The following is a 25296-nucleotide window of genomic DNA, read 5'->3' as shown; positions in this document are numbered from 1 at the left end:
CCCCATTGGCTGGAGTATTAGCCGTTGCTCATGGCAACTACTATTTTCTACGAGTCGTGTCAACATCCTGCCTGGCCCCGCCCCTTATGGCCTCGCCCCCAGACTGTCGAGCTTTGGCCTGGTGGTAAAAACTGTACTTGCTCTTTAAGCGGCGGGACTTCCGGTCGACGTCGTCCGCGGCCGCCGGAAGGGGAAGTTTCGCCTCCGAACGCTCCCTCGCTCGTCCGAATTCGGTGGCGCCACGTCCGTCGGTCTCCGCCTTCTGCACCGCGACCTGGGCGGCTTCCGCCTCGACACCTTCCACTCTCGAAGCCGGCCGCGTCGAGAAGGGGCCGGGGCGGGGAGTCGGGCGGCTGTGCGCATCCTGGCCACCTAAGAGGCGAAGATGTCGGACATCGGGGACTGGTTCAGGAGCATCCCGGCCATCACGCGCTATTGGTTCGCCGCCACCGTCGCGGTGCCCTTGATTGGCAAACTCGGTCTCATCAGCCCGGCCTACTTCGTCCTCTGGCCCGAAGCCTTTCTCTACCGCTTCCAGGTACTGACCGGCGACCAGGGGAGTGGAGACTACAGATCCCAGGCGGGTCGGCGGCGGCCGAGCGTAGACCCACAGGTTGCGAGTGCGCGATGCCTCCTGGGATTTGTAGTGCGACCACTCCAGTGGCTTAGGGCGGGGTCTTGAGGTCCGGGGGAAGCTAAGTGGCGGCAAAGGGATCTGGAGCCAGGGCCTGGATACCTAGGCATGGAGGCTTGGATTTGGTCTGGCTAAGGGACTGATTTCGTCCTTCTATTAAGATTGTGCTCCCCGCATCTGCAGTCAGAGGAGGAGGCAGTGGGAAGGGAGGTTTGTGATAGTTGTCAATCCGCTGGACGCTGGTGATTAACAGCGTGGGTTTTACCTGGAGAGCAGGGGCCCTCTGACCTGGCTCTGTCACGTGGGTGGCCAGTGGCTGTCAACTTAACCCAACGTCCATCTGAGTTCCTTTTATGTCAATGGAGTGGGTCTTTTGTTTTTGGTTTTGCTTTTTTGTAGGAGTGATTTGAGGTCAGAGGTGCAAAGAGTGAGTTTGTTTATCTGCTTTTCCATGCTTTGACTTAGTATCTGGCATGTAGTGTTTGAATATGCAAAGGAATGAGTAAAGAGTTAATTGCTCCAGAAATGGAAGGCCTTATTAATTTTTTAAGCACAAAGGAAGCAGTCCAGAATAACATTACTGGCAAGAGAATATTTCCTGGAGATTGTCTTTACTCACTGGATTCTTTAATCAGTGGCAGGTCAGATATTAAGATCTGACATTAATTTCAACACGTTACTTGGCCTGTGGATAATTCTTTTGTTGAACCCCCTCTTGACTGGCTGTTTCTTAGTCTCCTTTGCTGGTTCCTCATCTTTGTGATCATTAGATGTTGTGATGAGCCCCAGGGAGCAGGTATAGGACCTCTTCCCAGCTGTAGGTGATCTCATTTACCTTCATGGCTTTAAATACTTTGTATAATACAAACATAGGTATTTTAAGTCCAGATCTGTCTCCTGATGTCCAGACTTGTACATCCAGCCATCTATTTGAAATTACTATTTGAGAGGCTGATAGAGTATCTCAAACTTAGTATGTCCAAACTAAAACCCTTTTCCCCTTTGCCCTATAAATAAATAGAAACGCCATTATTACAGGAGCTCAAGCTAACAATCACGGAGTCGCTTTTGACTTCTCCTTTTCTCACATTCCAAAGTCAGCAAATTCTGTTTACTTTAGACATATAATCAGAATACGGTACCTTTTCCTTCTTCATTGCAACCATTACCATTCCAGACTGTTCCTTTCAGTCTTTTCTCTAGACAGCTGGAGTGCTTCTTCTGAAACATAAATGAAGTCCTGTGAGTCCTCTGCCCAGAACCTTCCAGTGTTTTCTCAACTCGATGAGTGAAATCAAGTCCTTTCAGTGTCCTGCACCGCCACTACTACCTCGGTGACCTCATCTCCTCCTACTCTCCATTTTGCACATGAGGGTCCTCAAAGGAATCCTAGCTGTTTCTAAGTAGCTAACTCATTCTCTCCCCCCTGGCTGTTTGCACACTTTGTTTCTCTGCTTGAGAGAGATAACCATGGCTTCCCTTCTTACCACCTTCAAGTGTTTGCCCAAATGCTATTATTTTTGGCAAGGCCTTATCTGATTGCCCTTCTTTACTTTGTGTCCCTTACCCTTAATATTTTTTGTACATATCACCCCTTGGTATTTTGTTAGCTCACTTACCATCAGAAAATAAGGCTCCATGAAATCTTTGTCTTGTTTAGCGCTATCTTTTTTTTTTTTTTCCCTAGAATAGTGCCTGGCACATAGCAGGTGCTTGCATGGACATTATTGAGCACTGGAGGTACAATTGTGAATAAGACAGAAAAAGTTGCAGTTCCCATGAAGAAAATAAGAGAGAGGCATGTGCTAGATAGAGAGTGATTTAAGGGGTGGCCCATTTGATAGAGGGCTCCAGAAAAGCCTCAAAGAAGATATCTGAACTGAAATCGGAGTGGTGAGGAGCCAGCTTTGGGAAGCTCTGGCCCTGGGAACAATCTTCCAGGAAGATGGAATAATAGTAAGCTTAGAGGCAGGCACTAGAAACAGAAAGAAGCCTGGATAGTTAGTACAGAGTCAGCTGTAAGGATGAGGATTGAAAATGAGGACAGAGATAGCCAGGGGTTAGTGCAATAACTCGAGAATGGAAAGGTAGGCTGGGCTAGATTATATAGGGCTTTGTGGTTTGAACTTTGTTTCAAAGACACCAGGGGGGCTTTGGAGCCTTTGAACAAAGGAGTGACAAGATTGCCTTGACTGCTCTGTGAGATGGACTTGGTATGTGGGTTGGGGGTGAAGAAAGAATCAAGTTAAGGAGAGATGGTGTTTTGGACCAGGATAGCTGTGACGATAGAGAGAAATGGATGAATTTGGGAGTTGGAGTGGACAGTATTGCAGCTGAATGGATATGAAGGGTGAAGGGGTGAAGGGAGCAGAATTCCAGGATGTCATTGTTTTCACAGTGGGTAGTGGAGCCTTAGACTGAGATTGGAAATATTTAGGGAGCTTAGTTTGGGGGTGGGGGAAGTTCTGGGTGAAGAGTTATGTTTTGAATTTGGTGAAAAAACTATTAAAATTCTCCCTTTTCAACTACAGATCTGTGTGAGGTCAGATTTTCTTCTTATATCTCAACCAAAACAATATATCACATCAGGTTGAATAGAGAAGTTGTGAGAATCTGGTTATCTTCTATGAAGCCAGACATTAAGGAGAGTTGCAGTGTAAAACGTCACGTACTAATCTTGCTTTTTTGAAAAAGAGTTTTCATAAAAATTGCTATTGATATTAATATGTAGTGGATTTATTGTTATTATCTTACATAAAAACTTAATTTTTTTCTCAGTGGTTAAAAAAAAGTTTTCTGTTTTGGCCATGTTAAGTCTAGAGATGCTTTTTAGGCATCCAAGTGGAGAAGTTAAATAGGCAGTTGGCTATTAGAATATGATTTGGGCCTGCAGCCAGAACTGCATACTGTTTTCTACTTATTTGCTTTGGTACATATTTGTCGGCTGATTGAACAATGTTGTACACTTCGTGCCTGGTGGCATGTTGGGTGATGTGTGTGTGCGGGAGGAGCAGTGGCTGTCAATCATTTTGTGGGAAAGACCTGGTCAAAACTGGCTCTTGACCCTGCTTGCAAAATCTTGCTCACTTGTCTAGTCAGATTAGTAAAATAAAGCCTTTCTAATAGACCACAGGCGCATAATGTTAAAAAGGGTGAACTGATTAGAAAGTCATTCATGTCACACCTTCTGTGATTTCCCCATATTCCTTGCCTTGCTTCTTGGGTGTTGGTTATCTTGAGCCTGGGGAGAAGCTGCTGGCAGGAAGCAGAACAGTGCCCTGACTGCCAGGTGTGAAAGGACCAATCTTTATACCTTTCTGCTCCTGCTGTGATGTGCCCTTGACCAGAATTGAACTGGGATCCTTCAGTCCGCAGGCTGATACTCTACCCACTGAGCCAAAACAGCCAGGGCTCTTACCCATTCTGGACAAGCTTAGCTTTCAGATTCTCCTGGAGGAACTTGTTTGCAAATGAGAGGCTGAGGTGTGAGGACAAACAGCATGTGGTGTGCTTTCTGCTAGAGGCTCATCTTTTCCTTAGAAGCTGGATCTTTAACAGCTTCAAATAAAGATGGGACGATTGATTTAGCTTGGATAGGTGTGTGTTAAAACTCACTGTACTGTTGCCCACAGTTCCTAGTCCCTCACACTTAACACCTGACAATCAGACAGTTCACTGTGATCAAATGCCTTCATATTGGTCCCTGATTCGCTAGGAGAAAGGTGGCAATTTCTTGCTGCTCCAGCGGTTTCTGAGATGACGTTTCCCGGGGCTCCCTCCACAGTGACAGTTTTTTGTTTTTTTAAAAAATATATTTTATTGATTTTCTTACAGAGAGGAAGGGAGAGAGATAGAGAGTTAGAAACATCGATGAGAGAGAAACATCGACCAGCTGCCTCCTGCACACCCCCTACTGGGGATGTGCACGCAACCAAGGTACATGCCCTTGACCGGAATTGAACCTGGGACCCTTGAGTCCGCAGGCTGACGCTCTATCCACCGAGCCAAACCAGCTAGGGCAACCACAGTGATCATTTATTTCTTTGGACAAAATAACATTGCCCCCTCCATCTGTATTGTGCTTCTCCACATATTATATCATTGAGCTCCCGCAGTCACCCTGAGATAGGAGTTATCCCAGTTTATAGACAACTACAGTTTCTGTTTCTGTTTCGGTGAGTTGATCTGAGCTCTTGTTTAACTCCTTTGCATAATCTCTACCAAAACACACAGGTAAATGTTAACAGTATTCAGAGTGATTTCTTCCCAATCAGTCATAGCAAATTATTTGTCTTTTTCTGTTAGTATAGAAAGACTATGGGATTTCAAGTAGCTGAGTCATGGTCTTTGGGCCTAACTGGTTGTATGCTCTTAGGCAAGTTATGTACCCTTCCTGAGCCTAAATTTCTTAATTACTGAGTACATGTATATAACCAGCACCCAGGTCAAAATCAACATTACCTAAAAATGGGGATAATTTAGTAGCATATTAACTCTGTCCTAAGGGTTTACTCTATTCTAACTCCATTGATTATAAGATGGTCCACGCATTTAATACAACCTTTGGAGGGAGAGGAAAGTAGATATTACATTTAATGAATATATTGATAGTTAGATACATCCTGATTTCAGAAACACAAGAATGATATGTTCAAGTTGAGAAAATATGTTATCTACTTTATACCTCTATTATATAAAACATAGAGAAAACTGTTTGCAAAGATCCCAGTAAATAGTCCGGTAAGTAAACTATTTAGAAACAGTGCTGTTTTTATTTATTAGGAACTCTTAATTTGTTGCAAAGAATAATAAGAAATGGCACCAATCAAACCTGTGATTTGATCTGGTGCCTATATTTGCCAACCCCTGACAGCAAGCCTAGATGCTTGATTTATGATTGTACCTGGGAAGGAAGACAAGCACACACATAACTGGAAGGACAGTAACTTGGACTGTAGGCTGAGCAGAGAAGTAGCCCCAGGGTTTGGTTTGGAACTTGAGTGGCAGGTTTTTTGGTATGTAGTATAGCTTTCCAATCTTTCCTTAGCAGTCCCATCTACATTAGACAGTTCTTTGGTCATAGATAAGGTTGCCTCTTAGACCATGGCTTTGTTTTTTAATTTTTTATTGAGTTACAGTATACAAATAGGAAAGTATGTGTGTTATATATTTACAGCTTGTTGAATTTTCAAAAACCAAATTACATGTATGTAACCAGCACCTAGATCAAGAAACAGCATTACCAGGACCCCCAAAATGTTCCTACTGCTCCCTCTGGCCACTTCCTCCTCCAGGGGTAACTAGTATCTTGACTTTTAATACCATAGGTTGTTTTTGCCAGTTTTTTTTACATGCTCTAAGTGAAATTAATACCGTATGTATTCTTTTGTGTCTAGCCTTTGTTTCTTCTTTTCCAAGCTTATACCTTTATTTTATTTTTCTTGCAGTGCACTGGCTATAACTTCCAGTACAATGTTCAATAGAAGGCAAGGTAGCAAACTTCCTTGTTCTAGTTCCAATCTCAGGATTTGAAATCTGTCTCCACATTTATTTGTTTGTTCATTCATTCATTCATTATTGAGGTAACATTAGTTTATAACATTGTATAAGTTTCAGGTGTGAAACATTATGATTCGACATCTGTATATAGCACAGTAACTATTGTCTTTTTAATAGTACATTTGAGAGTTTCCCATATTGTTGCATGTGACTATAGATTGCTCATCCCCAGATTGTTCCATCCTGGGAATAGACCACTATTTATTTACCCATTCTACTGGTATTGGACTTTTTGGGTGGTTTCCAGCTTTGGCTAGAATGCATAGTGTTTCTGGGAACATTATGGTACATAACTTGGTGAACATAGGTATGCTGAGTAGAATTGGTGGCTTCTAGTAGCTCTTTCAAATCTTCAGTTGAGATTTAGTGCTTTTTCATTTGTTTTTCTTGCATACCTAGTGTGTAAAAAAAAAAAGCCACAGTTTGCTAATACCAGCATTTGGCACATGGGTGCTCTTCTTTCTTAATTGCTTGGTGACCCAATCAGACTTCAACTCCAAATCAACCAATCCTTATTGTTTCAGAAAAAAAAAAAAAACCCCACACAGTGTTTTTGATAGTTTTAAAAAATCCCACTCTAGATTCTGGATGGAATTGTGATTATTTCAGTGGCAGATCGTTTTAGTTCAAGGATGGCTGAAATAAACATTCTCTCAACAGAGGTTGTTGGACTGAACTAAAGAACAATGTCTCATGGTTTTTTTGAAGGTCTAATATGCCAGTGAACACGTGGGCTTCTTGCCCTTGTTAAGTGAGCAACTGGGCAGATTACCTAAACTCTAGTGAGGGGCCAGCTTTCCTCATGGAAAAGCTGGGTGATTGTGGGTCTGGCCTTGGGATTACTGTGGGTTTAAAATGAGATGCTCCCCTCCGAAGCTTCAGGCACATGAGGCACACAGACCTCTGCCTTCAAGTCCTGGGCTCTTTGCACTGCACCTGGCTGCCTGTAAAGGGATCCATGGAGGCTTTCGGGGTTGAGGACATACCTCCATCACCTCCAACCCAGAAAATAAGGCCTTTTCCTTATTTTAGTGGTTTACATATTAATTAGAGGAAAGGAGGGGGTTTAGTTGGGTACTTTCCATGGGGATTTCAGAAATTCTGTATTACATTGTGTCCTTCTGAAGAGACAAACTATCTCTTGGTGTTCTCAAATTATAATTTTAAAGTAATACAAAAATAATAAGACTCTTAGATCAATGAAAGCAAGTATAACTCAAGGGTAAGCTTAATGAACAGGGAACAGAAATGAGGTATTTTGACAGACACTGATTTCCTAAGAACAGGTGCATGCAGTGGCTAAAAATAGTGTTGTGTTGTCAGTGTTAGTGAAAATGTAGTCAGAAAAATAACCAAGGTTTCTTTTCTAAAATCAGGCCCCTAATAACTTACAGAAATATGGGGGTAGTTTAAAATGTGCATTTGTAAAAACCCGATCAGTGTGCATCTCCTAAAGATTGTAATACTCATACACTCCACATAAACAGTGTTTTTACAAAGCACCTTCTTAGTCCACTTTCCTAAGGCCAGCCTTGTACAAAGTCTGTGAGACAGGGAAGGTGGGAGTCATAGGACAGATGGCATTGGTAGATGAAGACACCAACTCCACGGCCCAGACTTTTGCAAGGCCCCATGGCTACCTCAGGGCCACGGCCAGCGCTTGCTTGATTCTGGTCTTTACTCCCAGTGGTTTTCATAGGCAGGAATAATCAACTTTATGTAAGTATATTCGTACTGAAAATGTTTACTAATTGTAATATACCTCAGAATGGTGATGTCACTTGTGAGAGGCAGAGTAAAAGTAGGGGTTTAGTATCGTAAGCTCTGGGGTCAGGTTGCGACAAAATTCTCACTCCACCACTTACTAGCTATTGCTTAATCTTTTCTCATCCTGTTTTCTCACCTATAAATCCACCTCATAAGTCAATGCATGGAAATGAACAGAATAGCACACTATTTTTTTTTAGAAATCATTAGCCAAAGAACAGCAAGTATTAGTATATCACCCCCTTTTATGGTGGTGATTGAGGCTCAGAAATGAGAATTTGTAAGCTAAGACTTTAATCTAGGTCTTCTCAAATCATTTCTAGTGGTTTTTTTCCCCATTAGACTACTGTTTCTATGATAAAATTGTGAATAAACCGAAATGAATGTTAACCAATTTTGTTTTACTGCTTTAATATGCAGTTCTTGCAAAGTCACTTTTGGGGATTTAAAGTGTATTTTCCTTCACAGGGAATTAAGCTCTGCGGGTCCTACTACTCGGAGAATATAACTTGCCAGTGATGTGTCTGGTCAGGCCCCATCACTGATGTCCTCTGTTGTAGCCACACCCCAATTGTTAGCAGTACACTCTCATTGATTGTGCTGTTGCCATTCCTTAGGACTTCGCACTCGTTTTTCCAAGACCACACTTACCCTCCCTTGCGTCCACTCCTGCTTTTCTGGGCAGCCTCCCTCACTGTCAAGAACTTCTTGAGCATCAGTTATGCCTTTTGTGCTTGTGCAGTAAGACACATGGCTAGCTCTCAAGCCAAAGCTAGCATTATGCTGGCATTTCCAAAAGTCTGGAAAGCCATCTACTTCCACCACTATTATTTAACATGTTCTGGAGGTACTTGCCAGTGGGTTAGACAATAATGGAATAAGATACACAATTTTATTTACAGATAGAGTTCTATACTTGGAAATCCCAAGAAGCTCAGTTTTCAAATATTATAAACAATAAGAAAATACAGCTTTGATGAGATAGATATAGAAAGCAGCAGCTCTATGGAAAACTATAAATGATGTGAAAGACTTCTTCCTGGCTGATATTATATCTATATCACATTATATCAGTGATGGCGAACCTATGACACGTGAACCTATGATGGCATGTCACCTCTGACACACGAACTCATTTTTTTGGTTGATTTTTCTTTGTTAAATGGCATTTAAATATATAAAATAAATATCAAAAATATGTCTTTGTTTTACTATGGTTGCAAATATCAAAAAATTTCTATATGTGACACGGCACCAGAGTTAAGTTAGGGTTTTTCAAAATGCTGACACGCCGAGCTCAAAAGGTTCGCCATCACTGCATTATATCATACTAGTGGCCCAGTGCACAAAATTCATGCACGGGGTTGGGGGGGTTTCCTCAGCCTGGCCTGCACCCTCTCCAATCTGGGACCCCTCGGGAAATGTCCGACTGCCCACAGGGATTGGGCCTAAACCGCATTCAGACATCCCTCTCGCAATCCAGGACCGCTGGCTCCTAACCGCTCAGCTGCCTGCCTGCCAGCCTGCTCGCCCCCAACTGCCCCCCTCCCACTCTTGCCAGCCTGATCACCCCTAACCGCCTCTGACTCGGCCCCGCCACCATGGCTTTGTCCGGAAGGACATCCGGAAGGTCTCCCAGTCTAATTAGCATATTACCCTTTTATTAGTATAGATTGATATAATAAAGATATTGGTTCTAGTTCATTTAGAAAAATAAAATATTAAGACTAACCAAGAAAATTGTGACAAGTGTGGTAGAAAAACAGGAGGGGGATCATTTAATCATGTACCTTTACCAAGTATGAAAACACTTTGTAAAACTAAAAATTAAAGTAGCTTGGTGTTGGTATAGGAATTCAGTTCCAAACAGAATAGTTTACAAGTAAACCTGAATATAAAAAGGAATAAATATATGATAAAAGTACTTTTTCAAATCAATGGAGAAAAGATGGGTTACTCTGTAAATAGGATTGGGAAAACGAGTGGCCATCTAGAAAAATAAGTTAAAATCTCTTCCTCACTCCTTAGGTAAACCAGGAATGTGCTAAAATAAAACAGCACTTTTATCTTCTTGGAGTGAAGAATCTTGTAAGCATGATACATTTGCCTACATGAAGTTAAACTGTATATGTCCAAGTATGGCAAAAATATCATAAATGTATAAGGCTAATGACAGTTCAGAAAATACTTGCAGTGGCGAGAAAGGGAAATTTTTATAATAAGTAAAGAAATGCAATTCTAGCCGAAACCGGTTTGGCTCGGTGGATAGAGCGTCGGCTTGCGGACTGGAGGGTCCCGGGTTCGGTTCCGGTCAAGGGCATGTGCCTGGGTTGCGGGCACGTCCCCGGTGGGGGATGTGCAGGAGGCAGCTGATCGATGTTTCTCTCTCATCGATGTTTCTGACTCTCTGTCTCTCTCCCTTCCTCTCTGTAAAAAATCAATAAAATATATTTAAAAAAAAAAAAAAAAAAAAGAAATGCAATTCTAGCAGGAAAATGAAGAAAGGAAATGATGAAGTTTTAAAACCATAATTGGTGAATGTAAAATGCTCTAAGCGGTGGGGGTGTAGAGAGAAGACAGGCATTAATGTACATTTTAAGAGGAAGTATAAGTTGGTTAAACATTTTTGTAGACATTTGGCAGAATCTACCAAAATTAAATGCAGACGCTGATATAGCAGAATGACTCAGAAATTTATAATCTATCTTATATGTATATGTATTTGAGAATATTCATTGTGGCATTGTAACAGTTTAAATGAAGTTTAGATATCTACATAAAAGGAATACTGTGAAAGCAATAAATATATTTTTCAAAGGAATGAAGCAAGGTATAGAACAGTGCGATATAAGATAGGATGAAAAGAGATAAATAATAGTAACACATTATTATTTCTTGAAAGAAATACAAGAAACTGATTCGTTGTTGCTGGAAAGGCACCTGGGACACCCAGGATCAGGAGAGAAGCTTACCTCCTGTAATTTTTTCTGGTGGGGGGAGGATTAATATTATAAAGTCAAGTGTCTATATTGCCTAAATAGCACAATGATTTGGGTAAAAATTTTCTTATTTTACTTTTACCTTTTGAGTATGACATTTTTTGACAAGGTTTGTCATCCGAGTAGTAGTAGTATTTTCCTAAATAGAGATATTACAGTACTGTTGGAAATTGTCTTTGTAATTCATTTTTGGCAGGCTTAACTGTATGTTTGATCCCTGTAAAGACTAACCCTATACTTCTACAGTATTGATTTGTGTTCAACTTGCTTAGAACTGTTCATTGCTTATTTTATGATGTTGTTTCATTCCATTGATTTGTATACTGATGTGATTGTAACTGATGAACTTCTCTTAGGTCATCTTCTTGAATAATATTGGTGGTGCCCCCTTTTTTTTTTTTTTTTAATATATTTTATTGATTTTTTACAGAGAGGAAGGGAGAGAGATAGAGAGTTAGAAACATCGATGAGAGAGAAACATCGATCAGCTGCCTCCTGCACATCTCCTACTGGGGATGTGCCCGCAACCCAGGTACATGCCCTTGACCGGAATCGAACCTGGGACTTTTCAGTCCGCAGGCCAACGCTCTATCCACTGAGCCAAACCGGTTTCAGCTGGTGGTGCCCCTTTTTGTTTGTTTTTTGTTGTTGTTAATCCTCACCTGAGGATATTTTTTCATTGATTTTTTTCTTTTTCTTTTAGAGAGAGTAGAAAAGAGAGGGAAAGACAGAGAGATACATCGATGTGAGAGAAACACATCAATTGGTTGCCTCCTGCACTCACTCCGACCAGGGAGGAGCCTACAACCAAGGTACATGCCCTTGACCAGAATCGAACCTGGGACCCTTTGGTCCACAGGCCAACATTCTATCCACTGAGCCAAACCCGCTAGGGCATTGGTGCCCCTTTGGTAGCTCTCCTTATTGAGAATGTTTTGCAAGGGTTAATTTTGTGCAGTTAAAAGAAAAAAAATTAACCAGGCTTAGAGACTAACAGCTGTGTTTATTTTGATCTGGACAGATTTGGAGACCCATCACTGCCACCTTTTTTTTCCCTGTGGGTCCAGGAACTGGATTTCTTTATTTGGTCAATTTATATTTCTTATATCAGTATTCTACACGACTCGAAACAGGTACGTTATCCATAACTGTTGCAGGTATTGTTTCTTTTTAACTTGCTAAACCATGTCTTTACTTGGAGGAATTTTGAGGGCAGTTAGCTTATATAAAGAGATGGCATAATGAGAGTAAGTGCTCAGGAAGTGGTAGCTGTGCCAGGACTGGACTAGGCACTGAGAATATTCGATTTCTTGTCCTCACAATAAACTCAGGAGGTATAAGTAGCATTGTCTCTATTTCAGAGATGAAAAAAAAACAAACCCCAACAAACCCAGGGACTTAAAAATCTTGCCCATGTCCTTAGTGGCTGTGCTATTTGCCCTTCACTGGACTTGACATCTCACTCATTTCTGTCACACAGCAGACCTTGTCCTTTAGTGCACAATTGGGCTGAAGTGTACCTGTCTCCTAGATTGAGGTTGAAAAACACTACCTTATGCAATTAAAAGCCTAGACTTATTCTCTGTAATTGAAACACTCAACTATAAGATATACAGCCAGGATTTAGTGACATGGTAATTTATCAGATACGACTCCCTATATGATGTTATGGATAAGCTCTCTTATAAAAATCTTTTCTTACAAGGTTTCTTGCGGATTGTTATTTATTTCCTACAATAGCTTGTATGCTGTTCTGAGTTGCTTATCCTGGGAAGCAGTAAATTGATACTGCTGTGTCAAAATGTGAGCGTAATGATTTTGTAAAGGCTGGCTGACTTCAGATTTCATAAACCTGCTGGCTGTTAGCTCAGGATGGAGAATTCTGAACCATCTTTAAATCTGTCAGCTCGAGCACGGCAAACCAGTCTCCTAACTGCAGGGAACTACAAGAATGGGCATTTATGTGTCAAATATAATCTTTCCTTAAATTGGTATTTGCTACTATGTGCTTTTAAAAAAGAAAAACATAATTACGTTAATACTGTGTCAGACTGTTACTACTGGGAGCGACCTAGCCCATTTTCTTAGTGTTATAGAGGAGAACAGGAGCTTCAAGGAAGTAAAGTGAAATTGGCTGAGGTGAAACACACAACAGGATTCTAAGGCCATATCAAGGGTTTGTCCTGAAATCTACCAGAATAGATGATTTTCATTCTCCTTGTCCCAGTGGGCCCTGATTAGCATTCTACCCCTCTGATATAATTCAATTGAGGATTAAGTTGTGGTAATGTGTCTTTTATACCAGTAGTAAACTCTAGGTTAAGTGTAGATGACCTATGACCAGTTTTTAAAAATTTTTATTATGGAAAATTTTCAAACATTTATAAAAGTAGAAAGGTTAATAATGAACCTTTTTTCTTTTTGAAAAAAATTCACATAGCATAAAGCTCACCGTTTTAACCATTTGAGAGGCTATAATTTTGGAAATTTCTTAAAAACGGAGTCATACAATACATGGCCTGTGGAATTGTGATTATCATCTTTCACTTACCATTGTGTTTTCAAGCTTATTCCTTTTTATTGCCAAATAAGATTCTATTGTATGGAAAAACATTTTGTTTTTCCAATTATCAGTTGATGGACATTTGCCTCTTCAGTTTTGGGCTGTTATGAATAATGTTGCTATGAACATTCATGTGAGAGGAACTTTTAAGGTCTTTCCATTTAAATAAGATTTTACAGACAAGAAAACACTGGTCTGGAGAGGTGGTGACATGCTCCAGAGTTCACAAGTAGGTGAGATAGCACCGCCAGGACTGCAACCCCGGTTTGTTGATTCCTTTCCTTCCCTCCCCATACAGCCTCAAGGAAACATGTGACAAAAATGTTTGCTATATGCATATTTTCCTGGCTGAATTAAGTCTATAGCAGTGCTGGCTTATTTGTATTTTTGATTTATACCAAAGACTGCAATTGGAGGCCAGTTAATTTGTAAATTCCCAGTTGCAAGCTTGCCAAAGAATAAAGTACTGTAGTTTATGTGAGTACAGTATTTTAGGTTTTCAATCTAAAGAACCCCTAAAAATCACAAAGCCAAAACCACATAAAAAAGAAGCAAAAGTATCATTAAAATTCAGAAACACTTGTTAGAATTTCAGCTCTGATTCATCCGAGTGATCCCTGCCATTACGCATCCTTACCACTGTGGCTGAGTGTGCCTTTGACATACCAGGGGAGAGGTAAGGGGGAAAAGAAGAGACATTTGTTGGAAATTTATTTACTTATTGTCCATTTTTTTTCTATCTTTCTGACACTTGTCAGGATTGTTTTAAATTAGAGGGAGGTAAGGTAAGTGCTTGAGCTAGAGTGACCTTACAGTCACTTGTTTCTTTTTTCTGTCTCTCTTCTTGTCTTCTAGCCTAATGCGTGAGGACTCCCCTTAGAAGGGAGAGCTGGGCCATGTTGATTTTTCTGCCCAGAAATAAGACAGAGCCTGGTATATGGTGCAGTGACAGGAGCCCTAAACTAGTAATTAGACTCCACTCTGCTTCTAACAAACCATGTAACTGCTCATTTAGCTTTATTTCCTCATCTGTCTAAAGGGGATCTAGGTCTTTCCATTCGACCTCACACGTAGTATGAAGGTTAAGAGTCAGAGGCTATGGAAAGGTTTGGCTGCCCTCCATTCCCTGCCCCGCACAATGGTCCCTTGCTGGAGTGTAAGCTCAGTAAGCCCAGTGCTGGATCAAGTGGAGGTGCTTACTTAATCACAATAAGTACCTCCCAGCATAGTCCTGCTGCGGTAGACACAGTGGTAGGCAAGACAGATATGGTTCCTCCCCCGACAGAGCTTATGGTTTAATGCAGGGAGAAGGGATTAACCAAGTATCACAAATGCGTCGTGGGGTCATGAACGAGCCATGAGGGAAAGCCTGACAGGCCGTGATGGCGTCTCGGCAGCTCTGGAATCGAGTCCTCTCTTTGGGTCTCTCTTAGTCTGAGGCCATCAAAGCATGGTACTTACTGGAATTCATTTGGAAAACTCAGGTTAGCCTTCCTAGGTGACTGTAGTTCAGGGCTTTATTGAGGCATGGATTTAGATAGTTTTAAAAATTTTATTGGAAAGGACTGATTGTAAATATTCTCATTTTGGCTTCTTCTATGATTTTTAAAGCATTTCTCTACATAGAAATGATTTATTTTGTTCTGAATTTCTGAACCATGACATTTGGCTTATTTTTGTTTCTAGGAGCCTTTGATGGGAGGCCAGCGGACTATTTATTCATGCTCCTCTTTAACTGGATTTGCATCGTTGTATCCTTCAGTCTATTATTTTGGGTTGGAAAGAAACCAGTTTTGTGTGTGTGTGTGTGTGTGTGTGTGTGTGTTTTCAGGTTTGGGAAAACAGTGTTCTGTTCCAATGACAGTATTTGCATCTTCGTTTACTGTTGTTAATAATTAAGAATCGTTGAAGTTCTTTTTAAACGCTGTAGTAAATCATCGAGCCCTGAGTGATGCATTCTCTTGCCATCGTCTCTGGGATTTTCCCACATTTGGTTGCGTTTTATTACTGTTCCCTCTTCTTGATCCCAGTTCTCTGTGTTCTCATGTGTGACAGCTTGTTGCCTGCGCACAAAGAGGCTCTGGGCCCTGAGACAGCTTTTGAAATCTGTGGTCCTGATCAGAAAATTAATTTACAACCAGCATTCTTTTCTGACCTCTTTGCTGTCCTTGTCTTGGGGTCCTAAGTAGTGATGCAGCCCCTCCGTAAGTACCCGGCTCTGGAAAGGACACAGCATGTGTCTCCACTGTGTTTTAGCTACAGTTGTCAGCAGCCCTCCAGCTGCGGACCTTCACAGATGGCGAGAGACGCAGAAGGGACTTGGTGGCTCAAGTCCTCGCTTTGGGGCTTAGCTTCCATTGACACATGGCCAAGAGCCAGAAAATGTGGCACTTTGGATGCCCTTTTCCCTCCTTGAAGGGAAGAAAAAATATTTTGGACTTTAGCCACACTGTGGAGCCCTGAACATGTAGAATCATTATTTGTTTCAGAGGGCACAGGCATCTCCATCCTCTCGTTAAAGGAGTGATGCTAAAGTGCAGAGGCGAGGTGAGGGAAAGAGGACACAGGTGACCAAACTGAGTCATATGCCGAAGCAGGTAATGTCTACCATTTCCTTGTCATCGTCTAGACTAATAGAATATTTGGAATGAAGAGTATTAGACACCTTTGTGCTCTGGATGTTTTAAGCCACCTGAAGTATAGAAAAGTGTATTCCTTCAGAACACTGGAAGGAAATGAACTTTTACTGGGTGCAGAATGCTTTCTTTGTCTGATCTTTAACTTTACAAACCAAGATTACCGGCTTAGCAATGGACATGCAGGTAAGTTGCGACTATCCATTTGCCCTTTTGTATGTTTCAGATATACAAGTAAAGGCCTTTGACAGAAGCTGAAATTGCATTAACTATGTGGTTAATTTTGTGATATTTTGAAATGATAGAATTATAGCTGTTTTTATTTTGAAGATCCTACACGAGTTAGCTAAGTCATTACTTTTCTTACTCATTTCTGGCTCTTTCATCATGTTTGAACATTGAGAATGATGGCTATCCAGTATTTTTTTATGCACATAAAGGATAGACATTTTTTAAAAATTTAGAATATACAGTTAGTAAAACTTTATGCCTACTTTTGGCCCTGATATTTTTCTGAATCTGTCTAAAATAATATATTTTATTATAGGACTTTGTAGATTACGTCTATGATTCATTAGAAGGATCTGCTTACAGTTTTGATGAGTTGAATTTCTTTTTGCTTTTTGAATGGCCCTCTAAGGGATTGTTTGGAAGGGAGAGGTGAAAAGGTACATTCATAAGCCTCTTTTTAGGGCCCCTGGAGCCTGGTCCTTACCTGTTGATTATTTTGCAGTTGCTGATGATTCCTCTGATCATGTCGGTGCTTTATGTCTGGGCCCAGCTGAACAGAGACATGATTGTGTCATTTTGGTTCGGAACACGATTTAAGGTATTGTAGCCTAGTTGGGAAAATTTCCTTTTCATTTGTCCATAGAAATCCTTCTTCAGCCCAGAGATGTACTTTCTGATTCGTCCAGAAGAGGTCAGTGCAGAGCAGTATACCACTGGCAAGCCCCTTCTTGCCTTCTCAGTCCCCATTTCCTCAGCCAACCCAGAGTCCTTTGCTGATGGTCACTTCTCACTCCCTCTGTACCTCAGGCCCCTCAGCCATGTGTCCCTGAGAGATCTCCTGTATGTGTGTGTGGTAGTGAGAGGGAAGGAAAGATACTCATGTGAAACCCTCTCTTTTAAAGTCTGTTCTTATCACTCCCTGTTATATATTTTATACGTTGGACAAAATTTGTTTTTGTTTGCCCTCAAAACACTTACTTTTGTGCTTTCTCTCACAGTTTTCCACCTGTAACATTTTTAAAATTATCTTACTTCTGCAAATCCTATTTGTTCTTAACTGAACATACTTATTTCCTGAGTCACCTGCCTGGAATTAGTTGTGCCTTTGGGCTTCTGCAATGTTTTGTGTTTCTCTTACAGTAATTACCACATCTGCCTTCATGTTATTTAGGGATAACACTTTCCTTCCTGGTTTATAAAGTCCCTTAACTCTTGGTATGATGTCTTGATTCTCGTAAAGAGCTCAAGTGTTCAATTTATCTGGAGGGCTGTCTTATTCAGAAGAGTATTAGTTCAAGATATCAATGTATAGAGAGGTAAAAATTCAACTAATTTTGGGAAATATGCAAAAGGAGAGCCACAAAAGATGGGGTATTTTAAATTTACTGGTAACAGTATGCTGGTTGGAGTCATGAGGAGATTCTATTACGGACCACATTTTTAATAGCACAGGGCACTCGCCTGCTTTCTGGGCGCTAATATCAATCTGTTTGTATTGCATTTGAAACCGTCAGCAAGGAGCTCTGTCTCTCCAGTCACTGATGGAGGAATAAGTACAAGTTTAGGTAGGAAGTTCAAGTATCATAGGAGTGATGCTGGACTGATTGGAGAAATTTGGGGCGTGACTTTTCAAGGGATTTATAAAGCCTTGTCAGAACATTCTTACCCATTCTTGCCCACTCCGTATCCCGTTAAGTGTGGTTACCCACATGTGTATCTATTCTTTTCTAGGCCTGTTATTTACCTTGGGTTATCCTTGGATTCAACTATATCATTGGAGGCTCGTAAGTGATACTAGATTTATTTATTTTTTCTTTTTGAGAGGCAACAGGCATTTATTTGAATTCAAAAGAAAAGCTATTTGGAAAGCACTGATTCAGGCAGAAAGCCAAATAGTGTTCCCTGTTAGATTTATTTAATTGGAAACTAATCCTTGGACGACTTCCATTCTTTTTTATCTTCCTTCTCTAATTTTTATGAAACTAAAGAATCTCAACATTGATGCATTGGAACTTTGTCTTACAGAATAATTTATTTTGATGTAATTGATTAAATTGTAGGGCTTTAAGTACATTTTAGCATTGAGTGATAGTGTTTTTGTTGTTAGTTCTTTATGACAGTAGGCTTCCATATATGTGTTTTTGAATAAATACTCATTTCTGGATTCACTGTCCAGATTGAGCAAACAGATCTAATTTGTGTCTAAACTGACTACTCTAAGAGCTGTGCCTACAGTAACTATGTTCTTTAGTCTTAATGCCTTGGAAACAGCTTACCAGTCGCAGAAATGCATATTCTCAGATGGGAAGTAACTGGGTGAATAGTAGAGAAGTTTGACCAAACAGGGTCAAATTTCTAGTCTGGAATTAGGACGAAGACTTAGGAAAACCTTGACTGCATCCAGTCAGAATTCTAGGAAGAGGATAACATGCAGCTATTCGGAGAACTCCCATTTCTTACACTACAACATATTTGTAATGTTTCAATCGATTCTAAGAGTACTAGTCCCTAGTATGTTTGCCATATTTGCTCTGTATGGTCCTAACTGCTGCTGCATACTGATAGGGAGAAGTGAAGGAGTCAAGCAAGCAGACTGTTTAGAAGCAGTGGTTCTCAACCTTCCTAATGCTGCGACCCTTTAATTCAGTTCCTCATGTTGTGGTGACCCCCAACCATAAAATTATTTTTGTTGCTACTTCATAACTGTAATTTTGCAACTGCTATGAATCGTAATGTAAATATCTGATATGCAGGATGTATTCTCATTGTTCGCGACCCACAGGTTGAGAACCGCTGGTTTAGAGAGTAGCTAGTTGTGAGCTTGGTAAGGCCACCCTGCTCCCCAGAAGGACAGAGCTGGGAGCAGTTGCACATGCTGGCTTGTCCCTGCCGGAATCGTGTTGCAGTGAAGACAGAAAGATATGCAATAGTAAGAGTGGATCTATAAAACCTTGCAGTGGCCTCTGTGTAAGCCGTGGGGAAACTGAAGAAGGTCAGTGCTTATTTTAGGATTATAGGGTGAAGGTCACGTTTCCAAAGTGATCTCCGCGATGGCTTACACCAGGACACGGAGCGAGGGAGGGTGCTCACTGGCACCAGGCATGGGGAGCAGGCGTCTCTCCTTTCCTTGCTCCCATTCTTCTTTCTTGCTGCTCTTCATTGTTCACCACGTTTTGCAAGTACAATATTCGTATTTGGAAGATTTCAGAAGTTTGCAGCTTTTCCTACTCTTAAGGCAGGAAGTCGCAAAAACAATATTTTGAGGATGGGCTAGGACTTGAAAGAGATGTTAAAGGGGCAGCTGGCCTTGAGGAGCACAGACCCCATTGGTCCAGCAGGCCTGGTTTCCCTTCTCCCTCAGGATGCATTTGCCACTCAGACTACAGCTCACTGTCGAGCTGTCACAGGTCCCCAGGGATCACAATGGGCTGCCATGAGGATCTCCTCCCTGTGCTGTTAGTTAAAACTTACTGCTTCTCACTTCACTGCTTGAATGTCTGTAAACTGATTTGGCTCTGTTTGCAGGGTCATCAATGAGCTCATTGGAAATCTGGTTGGACATCTTTATTTCTTCCTAATGTTCAGATACCCAATGGACTTAGGAGGAAGAAATTTTCTGTCCACACCCCAGTTTTTGTAAGTGTTTTTTCCTCTCGCTTGTTTAACAATCATTTTACTGTCCATGTTCTTATGTATCCTGATAAAACTTGAGGAGGAATAGGATTTACCTCTCTGTCTGATGGAAAAATGTGAGCCAACAAATGAGTCGCCCTGGTCATAGAGTCAGGGCACCAGGAATGAAAGCCACAGCTCAGTCTTCTTCACAGAATCTTAGCCAGGGGCCACTGAGACTAGAGCCAGCACCGCAGGGAGCGATGGGCAGCGCCAGTGTGCGCAGCCGCGGGGCCAGGATGACAGGCTATCAGTTTCTCCCAAGAGTTTGGGTGAGGATGGGTGACGGGGATAAGTTAGCTCACTGGTTAGTAATGTAACCGATTATATTAAATATTACCGATTATATTATTTATGGGACTTTTCAGAATTAAAATGAGAGACTTGAGTTTGTATAGTCCTCTGCTTTAGGGTTTACTCACGTGAGGAGGCTGAGGACACAGCTTTGGTTTTGAGACAGACTTGGGTTGGAATCCCATTCCCCTCATTGACCAGTTTTGATATTGGGCAACTTAGTCAAACCTCCGAGCTTCAGTTTGCCAGTCAGTAAGATGGGGGGAGCCCCAGCTCACAGGACTGTTGGCAGCACGGTAGTGGAGCCTCAGTAAATACAAGTTCTGGGCCTGTTTCTGACATTGAGATCTAGGGCGGGAGAGATGCTGACACACTCAAGCATGTAAGTAGTATGACCATTGTGTCCGTGAAGCAAAAGACTGCCTGACAGTCACGCCCAATCTCCAGCTGGGGATATGCAGTAATAGCTTGCACTTCAAAGCTTTAAAAAAACGCACACACCAGCCCTTTTCACGTCTTGCATGTTTTAATGTTTTGTAGTTTGTCATTCTTAAAATTCTTTTATAGATTAGGGGTAAGTTTTTAAAGGAATTTTATTATGAAATATAATATACAAACAGAGAAGTACACTATTGTAAGTGTTTTTTGTTTGTTTTCTCCTTTAAGAGCATAAAAAGAAACTTGTTTCTCTTCTGAGTCTTGAGTTGCCTCCAGGCTAAAAAAACAAATGACCAATCTGCTTTCTAATTATCAAAGGACACACAATAACAGCAGGCTTGGATTTTTGATCTAGGTCTGTCAAGTCAGATGGCAGATGCATCCATTAAAATAAAAACGTGGTGCTTTGGGGAACAGCCAACAGTTACTGTACTTTAAATGGTCATATTCTAACTTCAAGGCTTGGAGACATTTCTCAATTGTGGGCAACAAAGTATACGAGATTCTGTGGCAGAATCAGCAGCACGTGGAGCCTGCCTTGCATTTGAGCTCTCTGCTGGTGGAAGCCCTTCTGTTATGTTTTGCATAAAGATCAGATGACAAAATGTAGCTCCTTGCAAAAACAGGAACTGCTTTGAAATTACCATAACTTTTTGTTGATTATGTATAATTGGGTGTCTTTTTATACTAATTACTTGCATTTAATTTCACTGTCTGTTTAAGCAATGGAGATGGCTTCCATATTGCCTTACAATAAGAACCAAAGCAAAACGGCCTGAGCACTGCCTGTTTTAGTGTTCTATTTTATTATGCACCATGGAGGAGCATTATCATACCAGAACGTCACGGATATCGAGAAACAGTGCTTGGGAATACATTTTGATTTAAAGCTAGAGCTGTATTCATTGAAAGGGGAAGATGTGAGTTACAGAATTCTAATGCATCACCATTCTGCATTCCATCTAGAAAAGTAGGCAGCCCCTCTTCTCTGCTGTATGTAGTTATTTTTTCTGTTTCAAAGGGGACCATTATCTTTTTGGGAGGGAGCATGAAGGCACACGGGTGAAGTAAACAGATGACGGCTGCAGCCCCTAACTGCTGTCACTGGAACCACCCTGTGTCCCGTTGCAGCCTGGGGTGTATTGGCTGGTGCAGGGTCTAGGCCCCAGAGCCAGGCTGCCTGCATTTGAATCCTGACTGTCAATTTAGAAGAGCTTTACTCAGTCTTGCCTCAGTTTTCCCTTTTATGAAATGGGGTCATAGTGCCTACCTCCTAGAGTTGTGAAGGTGAGATGAATTTACCAACATGTGGTACCTGGTGTAAGGGAAACCCTTTATGACAGGTTGTGCTCTGCGGGCAAGTCACCCCTCATGGTTTGAACAGGTATCACACACAGTCTTCTTCAAGCAGAACTTTAAACTGAGGATCTAGTGAGTGGAATAAGTGTAAACATAGTCTTAGTTTCCTCATAGTCAAGGAAGGGAAATCTTTGGGAAAACTGAGAACCTGGACTTTTTCTTAAGTTTCTTAGCTGTTCTGTGACTCTTAATTTATGAAACTATAAGGTGGCAAACCAGCTAACCTGTTTGGGCTTTAACTTTCCCACCACCTATGAGATGAATGCAGTTGGAGGGCAAATGATGAATAAACTTTAAAAATAGACTCATACCTCCAGGACGTAATGCTGCCTTCTCCAGTCCCCCCACGGACGCTGCGGGACTCAGTGCTTGCATGGTGGAGGCGCCATGTGGGGCTGAACACAGGCTGCACATTTGTCCTTGGAAAGTGAATTTATTTTGTACCCTTTGATCCAGATGCATATTATCAAAATACTACATAATAGGTGTTTTTTCCTGGTGGTCAGGCTTGTGGGAGTAATAGCTCTGTTTTTGTACTATTTTGCATGAATTATTTTGCTAATCAGAGAAAAAATTTTTAGAGTGTAAATGTAGCTGAAAACTTAGTAAATTTACGAAGCCTGAAAGTAAGTGCTTTCTCTGGTCAGGGCGTTGAGCTAAGTGCTGAAAAGGCAAGTTAGTAAGTCATTGTCCTCAGCCTTCCATTGGCCACAGACTAATACAATTCAGTGTGACAGACCGGGGGACACTGGGAAAGGGAGCCGGTGCTAGGTGGCCTGACAGCGTGTGGAAGTGACTTTGTTGTCTTCTCTCCCTTTGTTCCCCGCCTTGCTCCAGGTACCGCTGGCTGCCCAGCAGGAGAGGAGGGGTGTCTGGATTTGGCATGCCCCCTGCTAGCGTGAGGCGAGCAGCTGATCAGAATGGTGGAGGCGGCAGACACAATTGGGGACAGGGCTTCCGACTTGGGGACCAGTGAAGGAGTGGCCTCCAGCCTGCTCACCAGCCACCCTGCTCAGATGAAGTTTTCCTCCCAGTGCTGGGTGTGCTCAGCAACTGCGTCCCAGCAAACACTGGTGGACCTGGCCCACACTGAATGTAGTCTTTCCGTACAAGACACCATTTTTTAAATCCTGAAGAAAATATAAGTGTTCCTCAAGTTTCGTGATTCTCATTCAAGTCCTTTCTGCTATGAAGAACAAACGTCAACTGTGCAAATTTCAGAAATGACTATGGTTTTTGGTGTCTCCTCTTCCTTTTCTGTCCAAATGATGGGTTTTGCTAGGTCCTGGTCTGCTGTCACCAACCTGGGCTTCTGTGAATGGGCCACCAAATGCTTGTCAAAGGGACCCTTACCTCTTTCTTGCACATGCCTCCCTTCTACTTCTTCCACCCCCCCAGATTTGCAGCTAGAGGAGGTTGCCCATAAAGTGGTTCTGCCTTTGACAAGCTCTCTTATTTATTGACTTTTGCCAAGGCTTGGTCACGAAAACCTTGTTCAAACCTTTCTTCCCCTTTGGTGGCAGAGCTGTGACAGTAGCGGAGAATATGAACAGGGGACCAAGAGCCTTTTCTCAGCTTTGCCACCCTGTGACCTGGTATCAGTTGCAGCCACTTGCCAGCCTTCAGATGTTTTGATAAAAAAGCACCGCTGGGTCAGCGAGGGCCGAAGATTGGTATTAATAAGGCATGAAGGTGTTGCTAGGCACTTTTTCCCTCAGTGACCACAGCTATAGTGGAGTTGCGTGTTACACAGCAGCTGGCTTGAAACTGTGGTGGGATAATCCCTTTGCATCTGATGGGGGAGGCATCCTGGCTGTGTGTGAACCCAGAGTAGCTGGGTTGTTTGTGCTAGAAAATTCCAAGTCAGACTTCACCGGGAGATGCTGTCTTTGAGAGGCCCCTGGGTGTTGATTCCATTTCATTCCCATTCTGGCTATATGTTTACTAAGTATAGTGGTAAGAAAATCCTGTGCCCTTTTTAAGATGTCATTTTTTTGGCCTCTCTTCCCCCTTTTATGGCCACATACGTCAGTTAATTGTGAGGATGGTGTACCTCCTCCGTATGAAGATCATACGGAAAGCTAATGCAAGCAAATCTGAGTCACATCATTTTGGGTTGTAATGGCTTTAGAATCATTGTGACTGAGGGTCTTTATCATTGATTCACAAGTGTACATCAGACCAACGTAAATACCCACAATTCCTTTCTCACAGGTGGGAATTTCCATCAGAGCTAGGCCTGTCACCGAATAAAGGGTTTTGAACATGTTCCACACAGTTTCCTATTTGATGTTTTTATTCCGGAAGCAGACTGCTAGGAGCTGTGTGGCATGGCTGCCGTACTTTAGACAACTTTTTAAAAAGGCTTCGGGCATTTCGATCAGGTTTATTTTCGGGAAACTGTGCTAGAGGATGGCTATTCTTCGCCCCACTCTTACACTGTGATGTGTTATCCGAGGAAGTGGGGTTTGAAAACAGGTCCTCCTTTTTAATCAAGTTTGTGTGTATTTCTCCAGACTTAATTTATATGGTAATGTAGGAGGGGGCGGAATCTGAACCTTAACTGTCAGATGTTCCGCTATTGACCTGTGGCCGCAGTAAATGCACTGGTGACGTGTAGAAGCCATTTTCCTGTTATGTGGCATGTGCACTCTGTGCAGGAGTGGAAATCACTGTTGGGAGGTGTCACGGCCAGTGAGCTGGAGTCTCACATGCCCTCTCAGCAGTGCGACTGCCGAGAGCAGAGGTGTTTCTAAAGGTGGTTACAGAATTCTTCGGGTCAAGGCAAAATGCTCCTTAAATTCGTCCTCTTAAATGCGTGTAAGGAGCTGATGATTTTATTAATCTTACCTGGATTACCTATCTCCTAGGAATAATTTTAGCTAAGCAAACTCTTTGAGATTGATTTGGCAAGGCAAGATGTGACAGTGGATTCTCTTTATGAATGAAAAAAATCCTTATTTTGTGTAGAAAATTCCCCTTTTGTAACTAATCATTTTTATTGGTAAAAAATTGTAAATTAAAATGTACAACTTGATGGTTGTCTGTCATAAGTTTCTGTATGTCTCCTCTGCTCCCTCTTTGAGGTACTACATAATTTCTGTAACCAGCCATCTCTTGGGCATTTAGGAGAGTCCAGTATTT

The 25296-nt window shown here is 41.7% G+C and overlaps 1 protein-coding gene across 1 annotated transcript; it reads left to right on the top strand.

Annotated features, from left to right (window-relative positions):
- The first annotated feature begins 255 nt into the window (after positions 1-255).
- DERL1 (derlin 1) lies at positions 256-25189 on the top strand. The gene is made up of 8 exons (XM_006085253.3): positions 256-538; positions 11981-12092; positions 15209-15273; positions 16318-16344; positions 16892-16987; positions 18121-18173; positions 19915-20025; positions 22990-25189. The coding sequence occupies exons 1-8, from the start codon at positions 386-388 to the stop codon at positions 23126-23128; spliced, it is 756 nt and encodes a 251-aa protein (XP_006085315.1). The 5' UTR covers positions 256-385; the 3' UTR covers positions 23129-25189.
- Positions 25190-25296: the final 107 nt, after the last annotated feature.

Source organism: Myotis lucifugus, unplaced genomic scaffold (assembly GCF_000147115.1).
Source record: "Myotis lucifugus unplaced genomic scaffold, Myoluc2.0 scaffold_17, whole genome shotgun sequence".
Classification (NCBI taxonomy): domain Eukaryota; kingdom Metazoa; phylum Chordata; class Mammalia; order Chiroptera; family Vespertilionidae; genus Myotis; species Myotis lucifugus.
The sequence above is the reverse complement of the archived record's forward strand: the minus strand, read 5'-3'. Positions and strand labels throughout refer to the sequence as shown.